This window comes from Microtus oregoni, unplaced genomic scaffold (genome assembly GCF_018167655.1).
Source record: "Microtus oregoni isolate MIOR12 unplaced genomic scaffold, Mior012 000046F_ref0000063, whole genome shotgun sequence".
Lineage (NCBI taxonomy): Eukaryota > Metazoa > Chordata > Mammalia > Rodentia > Cricetidae > Microtus > Microtus oregoni.
The window spans coordinates 10,882,106-10,899,434 of NW_024543220.1; the positions used below are offsets into that span (position 1 = coordinate 10,882,106).

General features: G+C 57.0%; 5 protein-coding genes across 5 annotated transcripts in view; 1 reads left to right on the forward strand and 4 right to left on the reverse strand.

Moving 5' to 3' along the window:
• The window catches only part of LOC121435313 (H-2 class I histocompatibility antigen, Q10 alpha chain-like), a 731,224-nt gene that overhangs the window by 487,318 nt on the left and 226,577 nt on the right, over positions 1–17,329 (reverse strand). The gene's annotated exons all lie outside the window — the stretch shown is intronic.
• The window catches only part of LOC121435272 (H-2 class I histocompatibility antigen, Q10 alpha chain-like), a 708,503-nt gene that overhangs the window by 464,273 nt on the left and 226,901 nt on the right, over positions 1–17,329 (reverse strand). The window lies entirely within an intron of this gene.
• LOC121435270 (H-2 class I histocompatibility antigen, Q10 alpha chain-like) overlaps positions 1–17,329 on the reverse strand; it is an 808,095-nt gene that overhangs the window by 438,615 nt on the left and 352,151 nt on the right. The window lies entirely within an intron of this gene.
• LOC121435275 (H-2 class I histocompatibility antigen, Q10 alpha chain-like) overlaps positions 1–17,329 on the reverse strand; it is a 703,994-nt gene that overhangs the window by 438,615 nt on the left and 248,050 nt on the right. The gene's annotated exons all lie outside the window — the stretch shown is intronic.
• LOC121435219 (complement C4) lies at positions 411–16,938 on the forward strand. Its single transcript, XM_041634365.1, has 41 exons — positions 411–520; positions 616–808; positions 1,186–1,387; positions 1,586–1,656; positions 1,743–1,831; positions 1,994–2,076; positions 2,192–2,288; positions 2,902–3,007; positions 3,171–3,303; positions 3,983–4,098; positions 4,187–4,363; positions 4,513–4,698; positions 4,802–4,987; positions 6,159–6,317; positions 6,558–6,684; positions 7,070–7,144; positions 7,367–7,561; positions 7,644–7,755; positions 7,845–7,915; positions 8,155–8,294; positions 8,418–8,627; positions 9,138–9,189; positions 9,281–9,370; positions 9,488–9,697; positions 9,852–9,927; positions 10,031–10,187; positions 10,281–10,397; positions 10,487–10,658; positions 10,858–11,090; positions 11,164–11,331; positions 11,894–11,953; positions 13,391–13,484; positions 14,338–14,521; positions 14,635–14,725; positions 14,843–14,917; positions 15,486–15,588; positions 15,727–15,816; positions 15,889–15,987; positions 16,121–16,204; positions 16,457–16,589; positions 16,729–16,938. The coding sequence occupies exons 1-41, from the start codon at positions 456–458 to the stop codon at positions 16,868–16,870; spliced, it is 5,223 nt and encodes a 1,740-aa protein (XP_041490299.1). The 5' UTR covers positions 411–455; the 3' UTR covers positions 16,871–16,938.

Below are 17,329 nucleotides of genomic sequence, written 5' to 3' on the forward strand. Positions count from 1 at the left end.
AGTATGCTATTTTCTGAACGGAAGCTTTCGGTTAGAGCCTGCCCAAAGCAGAAGACTGCAGTTCAGTGTGCTGAATGTAGGAGGCAGGGGGCTCTGCAGCCATTCCTGATTTGTAGGAACTACAGCAGTCCTGCCCATGTGCCATGCTGGAGCTTTGCGAACACACATGGGCTAACACATGTGCATGAACACAGTTGAGGGCGGTGCCCGGTACTGGGAATAACAAGCACAAAATTCATTTTGGGGCCAAGATTTCTTCAGAGACCCTGATGTTTGGGCTGCTTCCCCAGCACTGGGCCTAGGGCCAGTTGCGTTTCTTGGCCATCACGTGGTTTCCCGGCTCATCTGGGCGAGAGGAGGAGCAAGGTCCAGAGTCAAACTGCCCCAGGCCTAGGTTGCCCAGAAGGGAGCAGACCTCTGACCAGACAGGTCTGACCTCCCTGGACCCTGCAGCCATGCGGCTCCTATGGGGACTGCTCTGGGTGCTGAGCGTCGTTGCCTTGTCTCTGCAGAAGCCCAGGTCCTGGGGCCAGACACTGGGCTTGAAGGTGCGGGTTAGGGGGAGTGGGGTGGTGGTCTTAGGCCGGGTCTGAAGTACCTCTACTGTTCTCCCAGGTTGCTCCTCTTCTCCCCTTCTGTGGTGAATTTGGGGGTCCCTCTGTCAGTGGGATTGCAGCTCCAGGATGCCCCTCCAGGACAGCAAGTAAAAGGATCAGTGTTCCTGAGAAACCAAAATGGTCGCATCTGCAGCCCAAAGAAGGATTTTGTGCTCAGTTCAGGAAATGGTTTTGTGCTTCTCAGCCTCGAGGTAACCAGTGCCCACACCCCTGCTGTTTCTTAGGCCTCCCTGTGTACCCTGTGCCTGTTTGCTTAGTCACAGACAGGAGCTTGCTATGTAACAGCCTGGCTTTGAACTCCCAGCAATCCTCCTGCCTCAGCCTCCCGAGTGCTGTGATCCACCAGGTTCTTCTGTTGCCTTTTATGTTTATTTTTGGTTTGGAAACGGGCTTTCACAGTATAGCCTGGATTGCGAGTGGTCGCTCAGCAGTCCTCTGTTGGCCGCCCTAGTGCTGGGGTTACTGCCACATGCCATTATGGCTGGCCCGCCCACTGGTCTTAGTGTCCCTGTCCTGGGCTCTGAGTCCCTTTCGTCTTGGACAGTCTCTCCCCGCCTACTCCTGACAGGTCCCACTGCCTTATGTGAGCAACTGTGGCCTCTTTGAGCTACGCAGAGCCCCCCACGTCCAGCTGGTGGCTCAGTCTTCCTGGCTAAAGAGCTCCCTGTCCAAAGCCACAGACACACAGGGCGTCAACCTACTGTTCTCTTCTCGCCGTGGGCACATCTTCGTGCAGACTGACCAGCCTGTTTATAACCCTGGCCAGCGGGGTGAGCCTCCTGCCTCAGCGCCTCTGCTTTCCTCTCCCAGGGTGCTCAGAGCCTGCGCTTGGTGGCTTGGTGTCCTCTGTGTGAGGTGACCCCACGGACGGCACCACCCAGAGGACTGCTTAGGGTTTAGTCCCCAGCGTCTCCTGGGGTCCCTGTCCCTCTGTGCAGGGGCTCTTACCTCTCATCCTCCACTCTTAGTTCGTTACCGGGTTTTTGCTCTGGATCACAAGATGCGCCCTTCCACCGACACCCTCACAGTTATGGTGGAGGTGAGTGCCTGACCTCTGACCTCCTGACCCTGTGCACTGGTGTGATCTCTCACCTGGCCACACTGATACTGCCCACTCCCCCGCAGAACTCTAATGGCCTCCGTGTTCGGAAGAAGGAGGTGTTTGCTCCTACGTCCATCTTCCAGGATGACTTCGTGATCCCAGACATCTCAGAGTGAGCTGCCCCACCTCAGGCCACCCCTCTATCAACACGTCCCTCTGACATAGGGGGTCACGTTCCAGATGCTCTGGCCCTGTGCCCCCCATGCCTCTTCTGGAGGATGCAGGCCATGGGCTGTCTGTGGGTAGCTGAAGTCTCTCCCTTGTCCACTGTCAGGCCGGGGACCTGGACGATCTCAGCGAGGTTCTCAGACGGCCTGCAGTCCAATAGAAGTGCCCTCTTTGAGGTGAAGAAATACAGTAAGTGCTGAAGTGTGGGTGGGGACAGGAGGTGAGGCAGGGCAGCCCTGCGGGAGGGAGCTGTGGAGGACCCTTTGTCTGGTGCCTGGCCACTCATCTCTTTACCCTCATTCAGTTCTTCCCAACTTTGAAGTGAAGATCACCCCACAGAAGCCATATATCCTGTCAGTGCCCGGCTACATGGATGAAATACAGTTAGACATCCAGGCCAGGTGACCGCCACCCTCTTGCCCACACCCAGGAATCGTCCTGCAGAGCCCAACTCTATGGCCTCCATTCCTCCCTTCCTCCCTCCCTCCCTTCCTCCCTCCCTCCCTTCCTGCCTCCCTCCCTCCCTTCCTTCTTTCCTTTCTTGCTTCCTTCTTCTTCTTTAGTTTTGTTTTTGAGACCTTGTCTTTCCCTCCCTGTGTACCCACCTAATAGACCAGGCTGGCCTGAACTCACAGCAGTCCATCTGCCTCTTGAGTACTGGGATTAAAGATGTGCGTGTGTGTGTTTACGAGTGCAGGGGCCTGTGTGTGTGTACATGTATGCGCAGGTAGGGGACAACCTCGGGGCATTGTTAGGATCTCTGTCCATCTCCTTCGAGAGACAGTCTCTCATTGAGACGGAACTTACTTAAAGGGCTAGGCTGGTTGTCTAGGCAACCCCAAGCCCCCTGCCTCCACCTTCCCACTGCTGGATTTACAAGTGGATGCTGTCTCACCTGGTGATTTACATGGATTCAGGGGAGTTGAATTCAGGTTTTGGTGCTGGCACGGTAATCACCTGGCCTGCTGAGGTATTTCTCCAGCTCTCAGCTCTCTGAATCTCCTGTGGGAACAGGTATATCTACGGGAAGCCCGTGCAGGGTGTGGCGTACACGCGCTTTGCACTCATGGATGAGGATGGGAAGAGGACTTTCCTTCGGGGCCTGGAGACACAGACCAAGGTAGGGACGTGATGAAGAGGACACAGAACCTGCAGACCCAGACTAAGGTAGTGTGTGGTGAAGAGGGCACTGAGACTGGGAACCCAGGCCTTGGTAGGGGTGTGGTGAAGAGGGCACTGAACAGAAGAGGGATCCTCACTTACATGCTGTTGTCTTTGTTTAGTTGGTGGAAGGCCAGAGTCAAGTTTCCATCTCAAAGGACCAGCTCCAGGCTGCCCTGGGTAAAGTCAGTGTTGGGGCTGCAGACCTGGAGGGGCTGCGCCTCTATGCCGCGGCAGCCGTCATCGAGTCTCCAGGTGGGTGGCTTTCTTCTGCTGCCACCCTAGACACGGGGGCACAGTGATACTATCAGTGCAGTCCTGCAGCCGTGGTGGTGCAGCATTGATACTATCAGTGCAGTCCTGCAGCCGTGGTGGTGCAGCATTGATACTATCAGTGCAGTCCTGCAGCCGTGGTGGTGCAGCATTGATACTGTCAGTGCAGCCCTGCAGCCGTGGTGGTGCAGCATTGATACTGTCAGTGCAGCCCTGCAGCCGTGGTGGTGCAGGCCTTTGACCCAAGCTCTTGGGAGTAAGAGAGGGGCAGGTGGATCTCTGAGTTCCAGGCCAGCCTGATCTACAGAGGGAGTGCAGGACAGCCAGGGCTACACAGAGAAACCCTGTTTCAAAAAACCTAACTAAATAAATAATATAAAATAATATGCCAGTTACACCGTTTTCCCAGCTCCTCATCCTCAGTACAGCCCTGATGTCTGCCTGCTCATCTCAGACACACAGCCAAGAGCAACGACCCCAAATCTGCCTCTCTCTGGGCCTGTCTGTCCCCAGTTGTCTTGTACCTTCCATCTGTCCACTCATGCACTCGACAGACCTGTTACACACATGTGAGGAGGGAAGGATGCTTGAGCCATTTCCTGACTGCTGTCTCTTTCCTGGGTTCCTTACTCCCCCTATCTGCCCCCTTTCTGTCCTATAGGTGGGGAGATGGAGGAGGCAGAGCTCACATCCTGGCGCTTTGTGTCATCTGCCTTCTCCTTGGACCTCAGCAACACCAAGCAGCACCTTGTGCCTGGAGCCCACTTCGTGCTGCAGGTTCTTCTCTGAAGGGCAGGAGCGGATGGGCGCACGCATGGGCTGCACAGTTCTGAGCATGGCCTTTTTCTCACCCATGTCCCTCTAGGCTGTGGTCCGAGAGATGTCAGGCTCCACAGCCTCTGACATTCCTGTCAAAGTTTCTGCCACGTTCTCCGCTGGCTCTGGCTCAAGAGTCCTCGACTTAGAGCAGAACACCAACAGGATTGGCCAAGTCAGCCTTTCTATCCCTGTCCCACCAGGCACCACAGAACTGCAGCTCTTGGTAGCGCTTCTCTGAGCCCTGGGGTCGGGCGTGCGGGAAGAGAGGGCTTGAGAGTCATTTTCTGAGTGCTTCTGCTCGAGTCTGGGGGGGAGCATTTGTGCACCTGGGTCCTTGTCATAGACCCCGGCCTTCCCTGCTCTTCTGTCCAGGTGTCTGCAGGCTCTGTCCATCCTGCCCTAGCCAGGCTCACAGTGAAAGGCCCACCTCCAGGAAGCTCTGGCTTTCTGTCCATTGAGCCCCAAGACCTTCAACCCCCTCGTGTGGGGGACAACTTCATCCTTAACCTGCGAACTGTGGGCATTAAGGGGCCTACCTTCTCTCATTACTACTACATGGTGTGTGGGACTCGTGGTATAGGATTGTTGGTGTTGGGCAGGTTCAGGACAGGGTAGGGTCTACACCAAGCAGAACATCACTCACTGCTCCTCCTTGTCTCAGATCCTCTCCCGGGGCCAGATCGTGATCATGAACCGGGAGCCCAGGAGGACCCTGACCTCTGTCTCCATCCTGGTGGACCATCGCCTGGCCCCTTCCTTCTACGTTGTGGCCTACTTCTACCACCAAGGACTTCCTGTGGCCAACTCCCTACTCATTCATGTGCAGCCTGGGGACTGTGAGGGCCAGGTGACTGGGACTGCAGGGGCAGTCTCTCTCTCTCTCTCTTTCTCTCTCTCTCTCTCTCTGGGTGTGTGTGTGTGTTAGTGAGGCGGGCTCGTGTGTGTGTATATCTGTGTGTGTGTGTGTGTGTGTGTGTGTGTTAGTGAGGCAGGCTCGTGCATGTGTATATCTGTGTGTGTGTGTGTGTGTGTTAGTGAGGCAGGCTCGTGCGTGTGTATATCTCGTCTCTGTGTGTGTGTGTGTGTTAGTGAGGCGGGCTCGTGCGTGTGTATATCTCATCTGTGTGTGTGTGTGTGTGTGTGTTAGTGAGGCAGGCTCGTGCCTGTGTATATCTGTGTCTGTGTGTGTTAGTGAGGCGGGCTCGTGCATGTGTATATCTCCTCTCTCTCTCTCTCTCTCTCTCTCTCTCTCTCTCTCTCTCTCTCTGGGTGTGTGTGTGTGTTAGTGAGGCGGGCTCGTGCGTGTGTATATCTGTGTGTGTGTGTGTGTGTGTTAGTGAGGCAGGCTCGTGCGTGTTTATATCTGTGTGTGTGTGTGTGTGTGTTAGTGAAGCAGGCTCGTGCGTGTGTATATCTCGTCTCTGTATGTGTGTGTGTTAGTGAGGCAGGCTCGTGCGTGTGTATATCTGTGTGTGTGTGTGTGTGTTAGTGAGGCGGGCTCGTGCGTGTGTATATCTCGTCTCTGTGTGTGTGTGTGTGTGTGTGTGTGTGTGTTAGTGAGGCAGGCTCGTGCCTGTGTATATCTGTGTCTGTGAGTGTTAGTGAGGCGGGCTCGTCCATGTGTATATCTCGTCTCTCTCTCTCTCTCTCTCTCTCTCTCTCTCTATCTCTGAGTGTGTGTGTGTCTCTGTGTGTGTTAGTGAGGCAGGCTCGTGTGTGCGTATATCTCGTATGTTGCATGGGCACACATGCATGAGTTTGCATGTGCTTGTGGAGATTGGGAGTCATTTTGGATTGCTCTTCTGCCTTATTCCCTCGGTGTCTCCTGGTGCTCACTGAGAAGCCTACTCTTGCTAACTGCCGTGCTCTGGGAATCCCTTCTCCACCTTTCCAGGCCAGAGTTACAGGATTTTCAGATGCCAGTCGTCATGACTGAATGGCACACACTTTCAGCCTCTGGTCCACGTCCCTAGCCCGCTCTGCCCCGCTGACTGCCCTGTATTTCCTATTTTGGCCAGCTGGAACTGAACGTGGATGGTGCCAAGGAGTATCACACTGGGGACAGCATGAAGCTGCAGATTAAGACAGACCCCGAAGCCCTGGTGGCCCTGGGCGCCGTGGACACAGCTCTGTATGCTGTGGGTGGCAAGACTCACAAACCCCTCGACATGGGCAAGGTTTGTCAAGCCCTCTCCATTTCCTGTGAGCCTAAGGTCCACTCACCCAGATGCCTCAGGCCCCTCTCGGGCCTGCCTTGGAGCCTGGAGCCTGGCCCCTTCCTCTCTTACCCGTGGTCTCCAGTTCTAACTCCACAAGGCTCAAGTTTCTTCAAGCCCTGCCCTAATACCCTCAGCAGAGTGACAGGCCGTGCCCCTCAGCCACTCCTGTGTCCCAGCATCTCTTTTTTACCCTGCCAGGTCTTTGAAGTAATGAACAGCTACAACCTTGGCTGTGGTCCTGGAGGTGGGGACAATGCCCTTGAGGTGTTCCAGGCTGCTGGTCTGGCCTTTTCTGATGGAGACCAACTAAGTCAAGTCAGGGAGGGTAAGAATGGAGCCAGGGGGACCAGACAAGGGAGGAAAGGCTGGGGTGGTGTAGGAATGGGGCAAGGGATCTAAGCAGCCGGGAAGCAGAGGAAGGCAGATCTCTCTCTCTGTGAGTCCCTGGACATCTTGGTCTAGAGTGAGTCCAGGACAGCCAGGACTACACAGAGAAACCCTGTCTCAAAAGACTAAAACAAAAAGAGATAGAATGGAAACAGAAAGCAGAGCTAATATTACTAAAAAAACAAAAAGAATGGAGCAGTGGGAGCAGCCGAGGGAGGGAGGCCGACTGCAGGATTTAAGGGTGAAAAGGCCTGGCCACGGACAGGGAAGGAGGGTGACCCAGATCCTCACTGCTTGGCCGCTGTCCTCTTGCTCTCTGCCAGGCCTGAGCTGTCCCAAGGAGAAGAAAAGCCGGCAAAAGAGAAGCGTGGACTTCCAGAAGGCTGTCAGTGAGAAGTGTGAGTTGTGGAAGAAACCAGGGTGGGGTCTGCCTCTCTGTCCTCTGCAGCCCCTCAGCCAGCTGTGGCATTGAGGGCTGGGAAGGCAAGGGTTGCAGGTGGAGGCTGGATGGGACATTCCATCGGTCTCCTGACAGTTTCCAGGCACATCCTGGTTTCTCCAGGGGACGGTGGGGCTGAGGTTCAGGTCCTGCACCTGCCCAGCCTCCCCTGGCCTACCAGTGGGCCAGTATGCTTCCCCAGAGGCCAAGCGCTGCTGCCAGGACGGGCTGACAAGGTTGCCCATGGTGCGCACCTGTGAGCAGCGGGCAGCCCGGGTGCGGCCGGCCAGCTGCCAGGAGCCCTTCTTGTCCTGTTGCCTGTTTGCTGAGGTCCTGCGCAAGAACCAGACCAGAAGCCAGGCGGGCTTTGCCCGAGGTGAGCAGCCAGGTGAAGCTGGGGAACAGTAGTGGTGCCTGAGAGGGCCAAACCTCCCCTCACTCCTGTGCCCCTTCCCCAGCCCAGGAGGTGCTGCAGGAGGAAGACCTGATTGATGAAGATGACATCCTCGTGCGCAGCTACTTCCCGGAGAACTGGCTCTGGAGAGTGGAGCCCGTGGACCGCTCCAAACTGTGAGGGCCTGGGCTGCTGACCTGGCCTCCGGGCTGGTTCTGGGGACAGTCCCGTGCGGTGACATGGCTTCTCTGAATTTCCACTACAGGCTGACACTGTTGCTCCCTGACTCTCTGACCACATGGGAGATTCATGGCGTGAGCCTGTCCAGAAGCAAAGGTGAGGTAACCCTGCCCACACCTCAGGCTGCTCCCTTCCCTTCCCCTTGACTGCTTAGTCCTCTGCTCCCAGCACGGGGTGGAGCCCATACACCTGGGAAGACCTCCCCTGGTGTGCATCTATCCTGAGAGCTGTCAAAGCAGAGGGCAGAGTGGAGTCATTGCCAGACCCTGCCTTCCTGTGCCCTGAGGTACTCATGTCCCTGCACCTCTGCCCCTGCCTCCTTTCCCCATCCACAGGCCTGTGTGTAGCCACACCGACCCGTGTGCGCGTGTTCCGAGAATTCCACCTGCATCTGCGCCTGCCCACCTCTGTCCGCCGCTTTGAGCAGCTCGAGTTGCGGCCCGTTCTCTACAACTATCTCAATACTGACGTGACTGTGAGACCCATGGGAGTCTGTATACTCAGGGCTGGGGGGAAAGGGTAGGTGCTAGCAGGGACAGGACAGGCAGCAGACTTGGCTGGATTAGGACTCTGGCCAGCCCCGTTTTCCTGTCCTCAGGTGAGTGTCCATGTGTCCCCCGTGGAAGGACTGTGCATGGCTGGTGGTGGAGGACTGGCTCAGCAGGTGTCGGTGCCCGCAGGCTCTGCCCGGCCTGTGGCCTTCTCTGTGGTACCCACGGCTGCTGCCTCTGTGTCCCTGAAAGTGGTGGCTCGAGGGTCTATTGAGAATTTCGTGGGAGATGCTGTCTCTAAGATTCTGCAAATCGAAGTAAGTGACTGCCCCTAATCTAGGCCCTGGTTCCCGGCTGTGTTCTTTAGTATCTGCTGGCGAGACCAGAGCTCAGCGCCCAAACCTAGTGCACTGCTAACCCACCCGCCACTGCGATTGTGACTCAGCTCTGTCTCTGAAATTTTACATGTTTACTACTTTTCAGACAGAGGCTAGATATGTAGCCCAGGCTAGCCTCAGACTCATTCTAGATATGATATGTAGCCCAAGCTGGCCTTGAACTTACAGTAATCCTCAGCCTTTGTCTTCCCAATTGCTGGGCTCGCAGGCAGGCACGGTCACAGCCAGCTGTTTCTGACGTTTTTCCTCTATGTCATTTACTGTTTGCGGTGCTGGGAGTTAAACCTAGGACTCTGCATGGTAGACCCGTGAGCCGGGTTGACCAGGGTTCCCATCCATGAAGTTAGCTCTAAGTCCTAGGGTGTCTGCCCCAGGAGGGGCTCGTGTACTCCTGGCTGATCCCTGCCTCCATATTTTTGACTGAGACAGAAGGAAGGGGCCATCCACAGAGAAGAGATGGTCTACGAACTCAACCCCCTGGGTGAGTGGCTCCTCCTACCCCAGCTGCCAGTTCCATGGGGCAGTAGTTAAGGGGCACAGGGGCCGACCGCCAGCTCCTCTCATCTCCCTAGATAACCGAGCCCGGACTTTGGAAATTCCCGGCAGCTCTGATCCCAACATCATCCCTGATGGGGATTTCAGCAGCTTCGTCAGGGTTACAGGTCAGAGTCTGGTCCTTTCCCATGAGCACTTGCGTGTGCCTGAAACCTGTAGGCTGCTGTGTTTCCCTGTGAGGCTGGGTCCCCACAGTCTCATCCTCACCTTCTCTTCCTTCACAGCCTCTGAACCCTTGGAAACTTTGGGCTCTGAAGGCGCCTTGTCCCCGGGAGGCGTGGCCTCCCTTCTGAGACTTCCCCGGGGCTGTGCGGAACAAACCATGATCTATTTGGCTCCTACTCTGACTGCTTCCCACTACCTGGACAAGACAGAGCAGTGGAGCAGACTACCCCCTGAGACCAAGGACCGTGCTGTGGAGCTCATCCAGAAAGGTTCTGTGCTCAGTAAAGTCAGAGTCACAGGCAGGGAGGGCATGATGGGCAGCTGGGAGCCTAGAGAAAGCTGGGGGTGATCGCTGGGTGCACAGCCCGGGCACAGACAGCGGGAGAGTGGGCACGTCACCTCACAGCCAGCTCTCCCTTCCAGGGCACATGCGCATCCAGCAGTTCCGGAAGAAAGATGGCTCCTTTGGGGCTTGGTTGCACAGGGACAGCAGCACCTGGTGAGGCTGGGCTGTGTGTTCAGGGCCTCAGGAGAACAAGAGACCACAAACCAGGTCACCAGAGGGTCTAGCCTTGTCTCCAGCTATCCCTTCCTTCCTTTAGGCTCACGGCCTTTGTGCTGAAGATCCTGAGTTTGGCGCAGGAGCAGGTGGGCGACGCCCCAGAGAAGCTGCAGGAGACGGCTGCCTGGCTGTTGTCCCAGCAGCTGGGTGATGGCTCATTCCACGACCCATGTCCAGTCATTCACAGAGACATGCAGGTGTGAGCATGCAAAAGTCCCTAGGATAGCAACAGTAAGACTGTCTGCGTCCCTCACCACCCTGGCCTGACACCCTCATTCTCTCCTTACCAGGGGGGCTTGGTGGGTCATGATGAGAATGTGGCCCTCACTGCTTTCGTGGTCATTGCCCTTCACCATGGACTGGACGTCTTCCCAGACGGGAGTGCCCAGCAGCTGAAGGACAGAGTGGTAAGGAAGCCAACACGCTGTCCCTTCGTGGTCCCAGCTGTCCTGTCTGGGAGCCGGGCACATCGGCTCAGGCCTCTGGTTTCTTCTAGGAAGCCTCCATCTCCAAGGCAAATGAGTTCTTGGGGCAGAAGGCCAGTGCTGGGCTCCTGGGCGCCCACGCAGCTGCCATCACAGCCTATGCCCTGACACTGACCAAGGCCTCCGAGGACCTGAGGAATGTTGCCCACAACAGCCTGATGGCCATGGCTGAGGAAGCCGACGGTGAGGGCAAGGGCGGCCTGGCAGAATGCCTGGGACCCTTGGGCTTGCCCTGCAGAGACAGACTGAAAAGAAGGGGCCTTTCAGGGCTGAGGCGTGGAACAGGGGCGACCAGCAGGGGGCGGGAGAGAGCCGGCGTGCTCAGCTGCAAATGCAGTTTCTCTGTTCAACATGCCCTTCCCTTGCCTTCCCTTGCTTCCAGGAAACCTCTACTGGGGCTTCGTCCCTGGCTCTCAGAACGATGTTGTGTTGCCCACCCCGGCTCCTCGTAGCCCATCAGAACCTGTGCCCAGGGCCCCAGCCCTGTGGATCGAGACCACAGCCTATGGCCTCTTACATCTGCTGCTGAGGGAGGGCAAGGGAGAAATGGCCGACAAGGCCGCATCCTGGCTCACCCACCAGGGCAGCTTCGAAGGGGGATTCCGTAGTACCCAGGTAGGGGCAGCCATAGGGCTCTGGGTAGGTGGTCCCGAGATCACGTGCCTAACTCCTAGCCTAATCTCCTTAGGACACAGTGGTCACTCTGGACGCCCTGTCTGCATACTGGATCGCTTCCCACACCGCAGAGGAGAGGGTCCTCAACGTGACTCTCAGTTCCCTGGGCCGCAATGGGTTCAAGTCTCACGCGCTGCAACTGAACAACCACCAGGTCAAGGGCCTGGAGGAGGAGCTGAAGGTGACCCACACCCTCCCTGATGGGGTGCCATGGGGGTTTGGGCCAGGTCTGAAGCGTGGTCCGTCCACCCCCATGTGCGGTCATGATGGTCCAGCTCTCTCCTGAGGGTGTTGTGGGAAGACTGACTTTTCTCCTGGCCGCGTGATTAAACCTCAGGGATCTTCCCTCACCCATAAAACAGTGTGTGTGCGGAGCCCACACTAGGGTCCAGGACAGTGGACCTCCACCTTCCTAAGGCTGCCACCCTATAATACGGTTCCTCATGCCATGCCCTCCAACCATGTGAAACCATGTGATCCATTGCTACTTCCTAACTGTCATTTTGCTAGTGCTGTCAACCCTACTGTAAATATGTATGGTTCTGATGGTCTGAGGTGATCCCTGGGAAACGGTTGTTCAACCCCCAAAGGGGTCAGGCCCCACAGGTTGAGAACCCCTGGCCTGGGAGGCTGGGGAGAGCTGCTTCAGCAAAGGAGGGGCCTTCTGGGCGGGGTGGGGGGATGCGCTGCTTTGAGGGACCCATCCTGTGCCCTCTGACCTGCTTTTCTCTCCCTCCTGGAAGTTCTCCCTGGGCAACAAGATCACTGTGCAGGTCGGAGGGAACAGCAAAGGCACCTTGAAGGTGAGGCCAGCAGGGCAGGGTGGCCTGGGCCTTAGGGAGACCTTGTGGGCGGAGCTCCATGCTGGCTGCTGTCTTCCCTGAGCCTTCCTCTTGCCTCTGGTCCATGTTTCTGGGTCTCTCCTGCCCCTTGTCCTTGTCCACAGCATCCAGACCCAGGTCCCCTCTCCTTCCCATTTGTCTCGTCTGCTGCTGGGACCCTTTATTCCCTGAGGCTCGCTGTCCCGCTAGAGCTGTCAGCAGCCTCCCTCCTGGCCCGGGTGACACTTGCTGTGCTCTCAGGCTGCCCCTCTGGTCACTGCCCAGCATGCAGGAGACTGGCAGCCCGGGAAAGTGTGCCACCTCCCAGAGTGAGTGGAACCCCTGACGGTGCAGAGGTGGGGGGCAGAGTCAGGAGGACCAGCAGCTCAAAGTCCAATCTGCTTGATAATGAACTCGAGGCCAGTTTGTGTAAGGGTCTGAGAATTGCAAAGGCAGACCCCAGACTCAAATAGTGTGAAAGACAGAACCTTTATTCCAGCATGTGGGTCTCCATTGTTCAAAATTGTGACCCAAGAAGAAAGACACAACCCCTTTTAAGCTCAGCTAGGGGAAGTCTAGGAGCAGTTAGGTTATCTCAGACACAATAGGTCAAGCAGGCTGCAGCCACGTTAGTACTTTTTATTTGAATGTGGTTATAGTTTTACCATTTTTGGGCGTACTAGGGCATGGCGGGGTATGCTTTAGGGAGAGTACAGGACCTGTAGTTTACTTTCTTTTTTTTTTAGATTTATTTATTTATTAAGCATACAGTGTACTGCTGGCATGGAAGGCACCAGGTCTCATTTACAGATGGTTGTGAGCTACCACGTGGTTGCTGGGAATTGAACTCAGGACCTCTGGAAGAACAGCCAGTGCTCTTAACCTCTGAGCCTTCTCTCCGCCCAGAGCGCACAGGACCTGTCCTTTTCTTTACTGCTCTGAGGTCCTGCATGAAGTGTCTCAGGCCTGTGACCTGCTACCTTCTCTGTCTTTGTAGGACGCACCTCAGGCAAGGATAAATCGGGAAAATTCAGACCTTTCTCTTACCCTCGTTAGACCCTTAGAAAGCAAACCAGATTTGCCTTCCAGCCCTCCCCTTACACAGCTGGGCTCTGCCCGCTGTCATCCCCACAGGTCTCCTCTGCATTCTGTCCTGTGTTGTCTTGGAGGAGCCACTGCAGGGCATCCTGTTGTGGTCTCTGCCCCCTTCTGCAGGCTGGGCTAGGGTGGCCTCCTCACTGCTCTGACATCTTGGCCAGGGCCTCATTTAGCTTCTTCATTGGGGTTGGGTGAGGGACGGGAGATCTGGGGTTGGCTTGGGGAAAGGGAGAAAGGGGGGCCTTAGGTCCCTCTGCTCAGGACCCTCTAATTCTGTGCTGTGTGTGTCCCATGTTCTTGTCCCATCTCTGACTGAGCCAGGTCCTCCGTACCTACAATGTCCTGAACCTGAAGAACACGACCTGTCAGGACCTGCAGATGGAAGTGACAGTCACAGGCTATGTGGAATACTCCCGTGAGTGTGGGTCAGGGGTCCTGAGCCCTGCAGGGCAGTCACAGGCTGTGGGAAATACACCCGTGTGTGGGTCAGGGGTCCTGAGCCCTGCAGGGCAGTCACAGGCTGTGGGAAATACACCCGTGTGTGGGTCAGGGGTCCTAAGCCCTGCAGGGTAGTCACAGGCTATGTGGAATACACCCGTGTGTGGGTCAGGGGTCCTAAGCCCTGCGGGGTAGTCACAGGCTATGTGGAATACACCCGTGTGTGGGTCAGGGGTCCTGAGCCCTGCAGGGCAGTCACAGGCTGTGGGAAATACACCCGTGTGTGGGTCAGGGGTCCTGAGCCCTGCAGGGCAGTCACAGGCTGTGGGAAATACACCCGTGTGTGGGTCAGGGGTCCTGAGCCCTGCAGGGCAGTCACAGACTGTGGGAAATGCACCCGTGTGTGGGTCAGGGGTCCTGAGCCCTGCAGGGCAGTCACAGGCTGTGGGAAATACACCCGTGTGTGGGTCAGGGGTCCTAAGCCCTGCGGGGTAGTCACAGGCTATGTGGAATACACCCGTGTGTGGGTCAGGGGTCCTGAGCCCTGCAGGGTAGTAACAGGCTGTGGGAAATACACCCGTGAGTGTGGATCAGGGGTCCTGAGCCCTGCAGGGTAGTCACAGGCTGTGGGAAATACACCCGTGTGTAGGTCAGGGGTCTTGAGCCCTGTAGGGCAGTCACAGGCTGTAGGAAATACACCCGTGTGTGGGTCAGGGGCCTGAGCCCTGCAGGGCAGTCACAGGCTATGTGGAATACACCATGTGTGGGTCGGGGGTCTTGAGCCCTGTAGGGCTGACACGGCTGAGACCCCTCACCACGGCCCTGCACAGGGGAAGCCTACGAGGACTATGAAGACTATGAGGATGATTTGCCAGCTGCGGATGATCCGAGTGCCCACTCTCAGCCTGTGACACCCCTGCAGCTGTTTGAGGGTCGAAGGAGCCGCCGCAGAAGGGAGGCTCCCAAGGTGGCAGAGGAGCAGGAGTCCAGAGTGCAGTACACTGTGTGCATCTGGTGGGTGCTGCCTGCTTCCTGCTTATGCAGTGGGGACGGGGGAGAACGGTGGCGGGGCATGCCCAGTGTGTGGTTCAGGTGGAGCCTGTACAGCCCGCCCCTCTTCCCTGTAGGCGCACGGGCAAGGAGGGGTTGTCTGGCATGGCGATCGCAGACATCACCCTCCTGAGTGGATTTCACGCCCTGAGGGCCGACCTGGAGAAGGTACGGTCAGCACCCCCAGTCACCCTCTGTCCTCGGGAGCCCTGCTCCATCTCTGTAGCACCCCAGGTGCTGAGCCCCATCACTGCCATGCCCTGTGACTGTCCCCCTCCCCTGCAGCTGACATCCCTCTCTGACCGGTATGTGAGTCACTTTGAGACCGATGGGCCCCATGTCCTGCTGTACTTCGACTCGGTGAGTGTGGAGAGGCACACAGGAAGCAGCTGGGTCTCCATCCTGCCTCATCAGGATCGGATGGTGTGGGGACCTGGTGAGGGAAGAGGTGGGGTTGTGGCCTTGGAGAGCTCACCTGTCCTGCCTCACCTCAATGCCAGGATGGGGCTGTGAGTTCTGTGAGTTCAGCTTGGCAGTCATCAGCCTTCAAGGGTTTATGGGGAGCCAGGGAGAGGTGGGGGCCATTGTAGACACTGGTGTGGAAGCAGGGCTCCCCACGCCTGCGTTCCTGGGGAAGGAGAAGTGCCAGGTGAGACAACATGGGTTGGGAAGCTAACCAGCGTGGAGGGTCTCACAAGGAATGTGTGCCTATAGTGAGACTCCGCAGAGGGCCTCGGGCACCGAAGACTGGGCAAGGTCACCATGGTGGCAGTGAAGTCATCAGAGGCCTTGGGGACCCATTTTTCGAGTCTAGTGTCAGGAAGATAACAGAACATGAGGGATGGGTGCTGGGGATAAGGTCACGGTGACCAAGCAGAAGCAAGGCAGGCAGCGGCCTGGCCCTGAGCAGCCTTCTTCCTGGTGCCAGGTCCCGACCACCCGGGAGTGTGTGGGCTTTGGAGCCCTGCAGGAGGTGGCCGTGGGGCTGGTGCAGCCGGCCAGCGCTGTCCTGTATGACTACTACAGCCCTGGTGAGCACTTGGGATGCTCTGGCATGCAGGATCAGGGGGCCTGACCCCTCACAGGGGTACCACAGTGTGGGGAGACCCTGGCTCCCGAGATGCCGAGACAGAGAGGAGAGGCCCTCACTCCTGGCTGCTCTTCTCTAGACCACAAGTGCTCTGTGTTTTATGCTGCACCGAGTAAGAGCAAGCTCCTGTCCACCTTGTGCTCTGCCGATGTCTGCCAGTGTGCCGAGGGTGAGATGAGGCCTGGGGCCGGGGCTGGGAAATGGGGGCGCCCAGCTGGTCTCACCTGACTCTTGTCCTCAGGGAAGTGCCCTAAACAGCGCCGCTCTCTGGAGCGAGGGGAGCTGGACAAGGATGGCTACAGGATGAAGTTTGCCTGCTATTATCCCCGAGTGGAGTATGGTTAGTGCCCCTCGGCCTCCATCCTGCTTGGCACCAGCACCGTGGTCTCCCCAGGTTGCCTGCTTTCCCCCAAGCCCACCTGTGGCCTCTTTGTGTTGCTGCAATGTCCCTTCCTTTTCCCTTCTCGTCCCAGGCTTCCAGGTTAAGGTTCTCCGAGAAGATGGCAGAGCTGCCTTCCGCCTCTTTGAGACCCAGATCACCCAAGTCCTGCATTTCAGTAGGGAGGATAGGCGGGTGGACTGGGGAGTCGTGGAGGCTGAGATCTGGGTGTGGGACCTCTTAGAATTGGGAAAACCCCAAACTGGGAATAAATCGAATGCGAACCCCCATCCTCTCACCTCCCATCTCCTGGTCTCTGGGAACCTGGACTTCCATCAGGACAGAGAGGGTTAAATGGCAGGATCTCCACAGAGCCCTGCCCAGGGCTCCTGGCCTTCCTTTCTCTGATGTCTTCTGTCTTATTCCGCAGGCAAGGATGCCAAGGCTTCTGTAGGTCAGACTCGCAACTTCCTGGTCCGGGCCTCTTGCCGCCTCCGCCTGGAGCCTAACAAAGAATACTTGATCATGGGTCTGGACGGGGTCACCAGTGACCTCAAGGGAGAGTGAGTCATCCTGCCCTGCCATCCCCTGCTCCCCATGTCTGTGACCTTCCTTTGGGTTCAGATCCTAGGCTCCTAGTTCTGTCCCTCCTAAGCCAGGTGTCTCCTGTGCCCGTCCTGAGCCTCCCTTTGTCTTCTGCAGCCCTCAGTACTTGCTGGACTCCAACAGCTGGATCGAGGAGATGCCCTCGGAGCGCCTGTGCCGGAGCACCCGTCAGCGGGCAGCCTGCGTGCAGCTCCATGACTTCCTGCGGGAGTACAGCACCCAGGGGTGCCAGGTGTGAGGTGCAGGACTCTGGACCCCTGAGCTCAGCCCAGGACTTAGGCATAAATAAAAGCTTTTGACAGCAAAGTGTGCCTGTGTGTCTGTCTGTAGGTGGGGCAGCCCACCCCCATCCAGGTTTTGTGGGCCTTGCTTAGTTTGCATAATTGTGGATTCTAAGTCTCTGAATCCTCGGGTTGTAAACCTGTGTTGAACTCTCCTTGAGGCCTCTCTAGAATTCAGCCCATCTTGGGGTCCACTAGCCAGTGCTCCAAGTGCCCTATCGCTGGGAGTCACAGTCACTGCCCCCTTAGGGACACCTCTCATCTTTAGACCACACACTCCACGCTGTCCCGTATATTTGGAGTTCTGAGTTTTGTTGGCTTGAACTGTGTTGTAGCTTGTTGACCTCGTTGAGGTTCTGAATGTAGGAGGCAGGGGGCTGTGAAGCCATTCCTGATTTGTAGGAACTGCAGCAGTC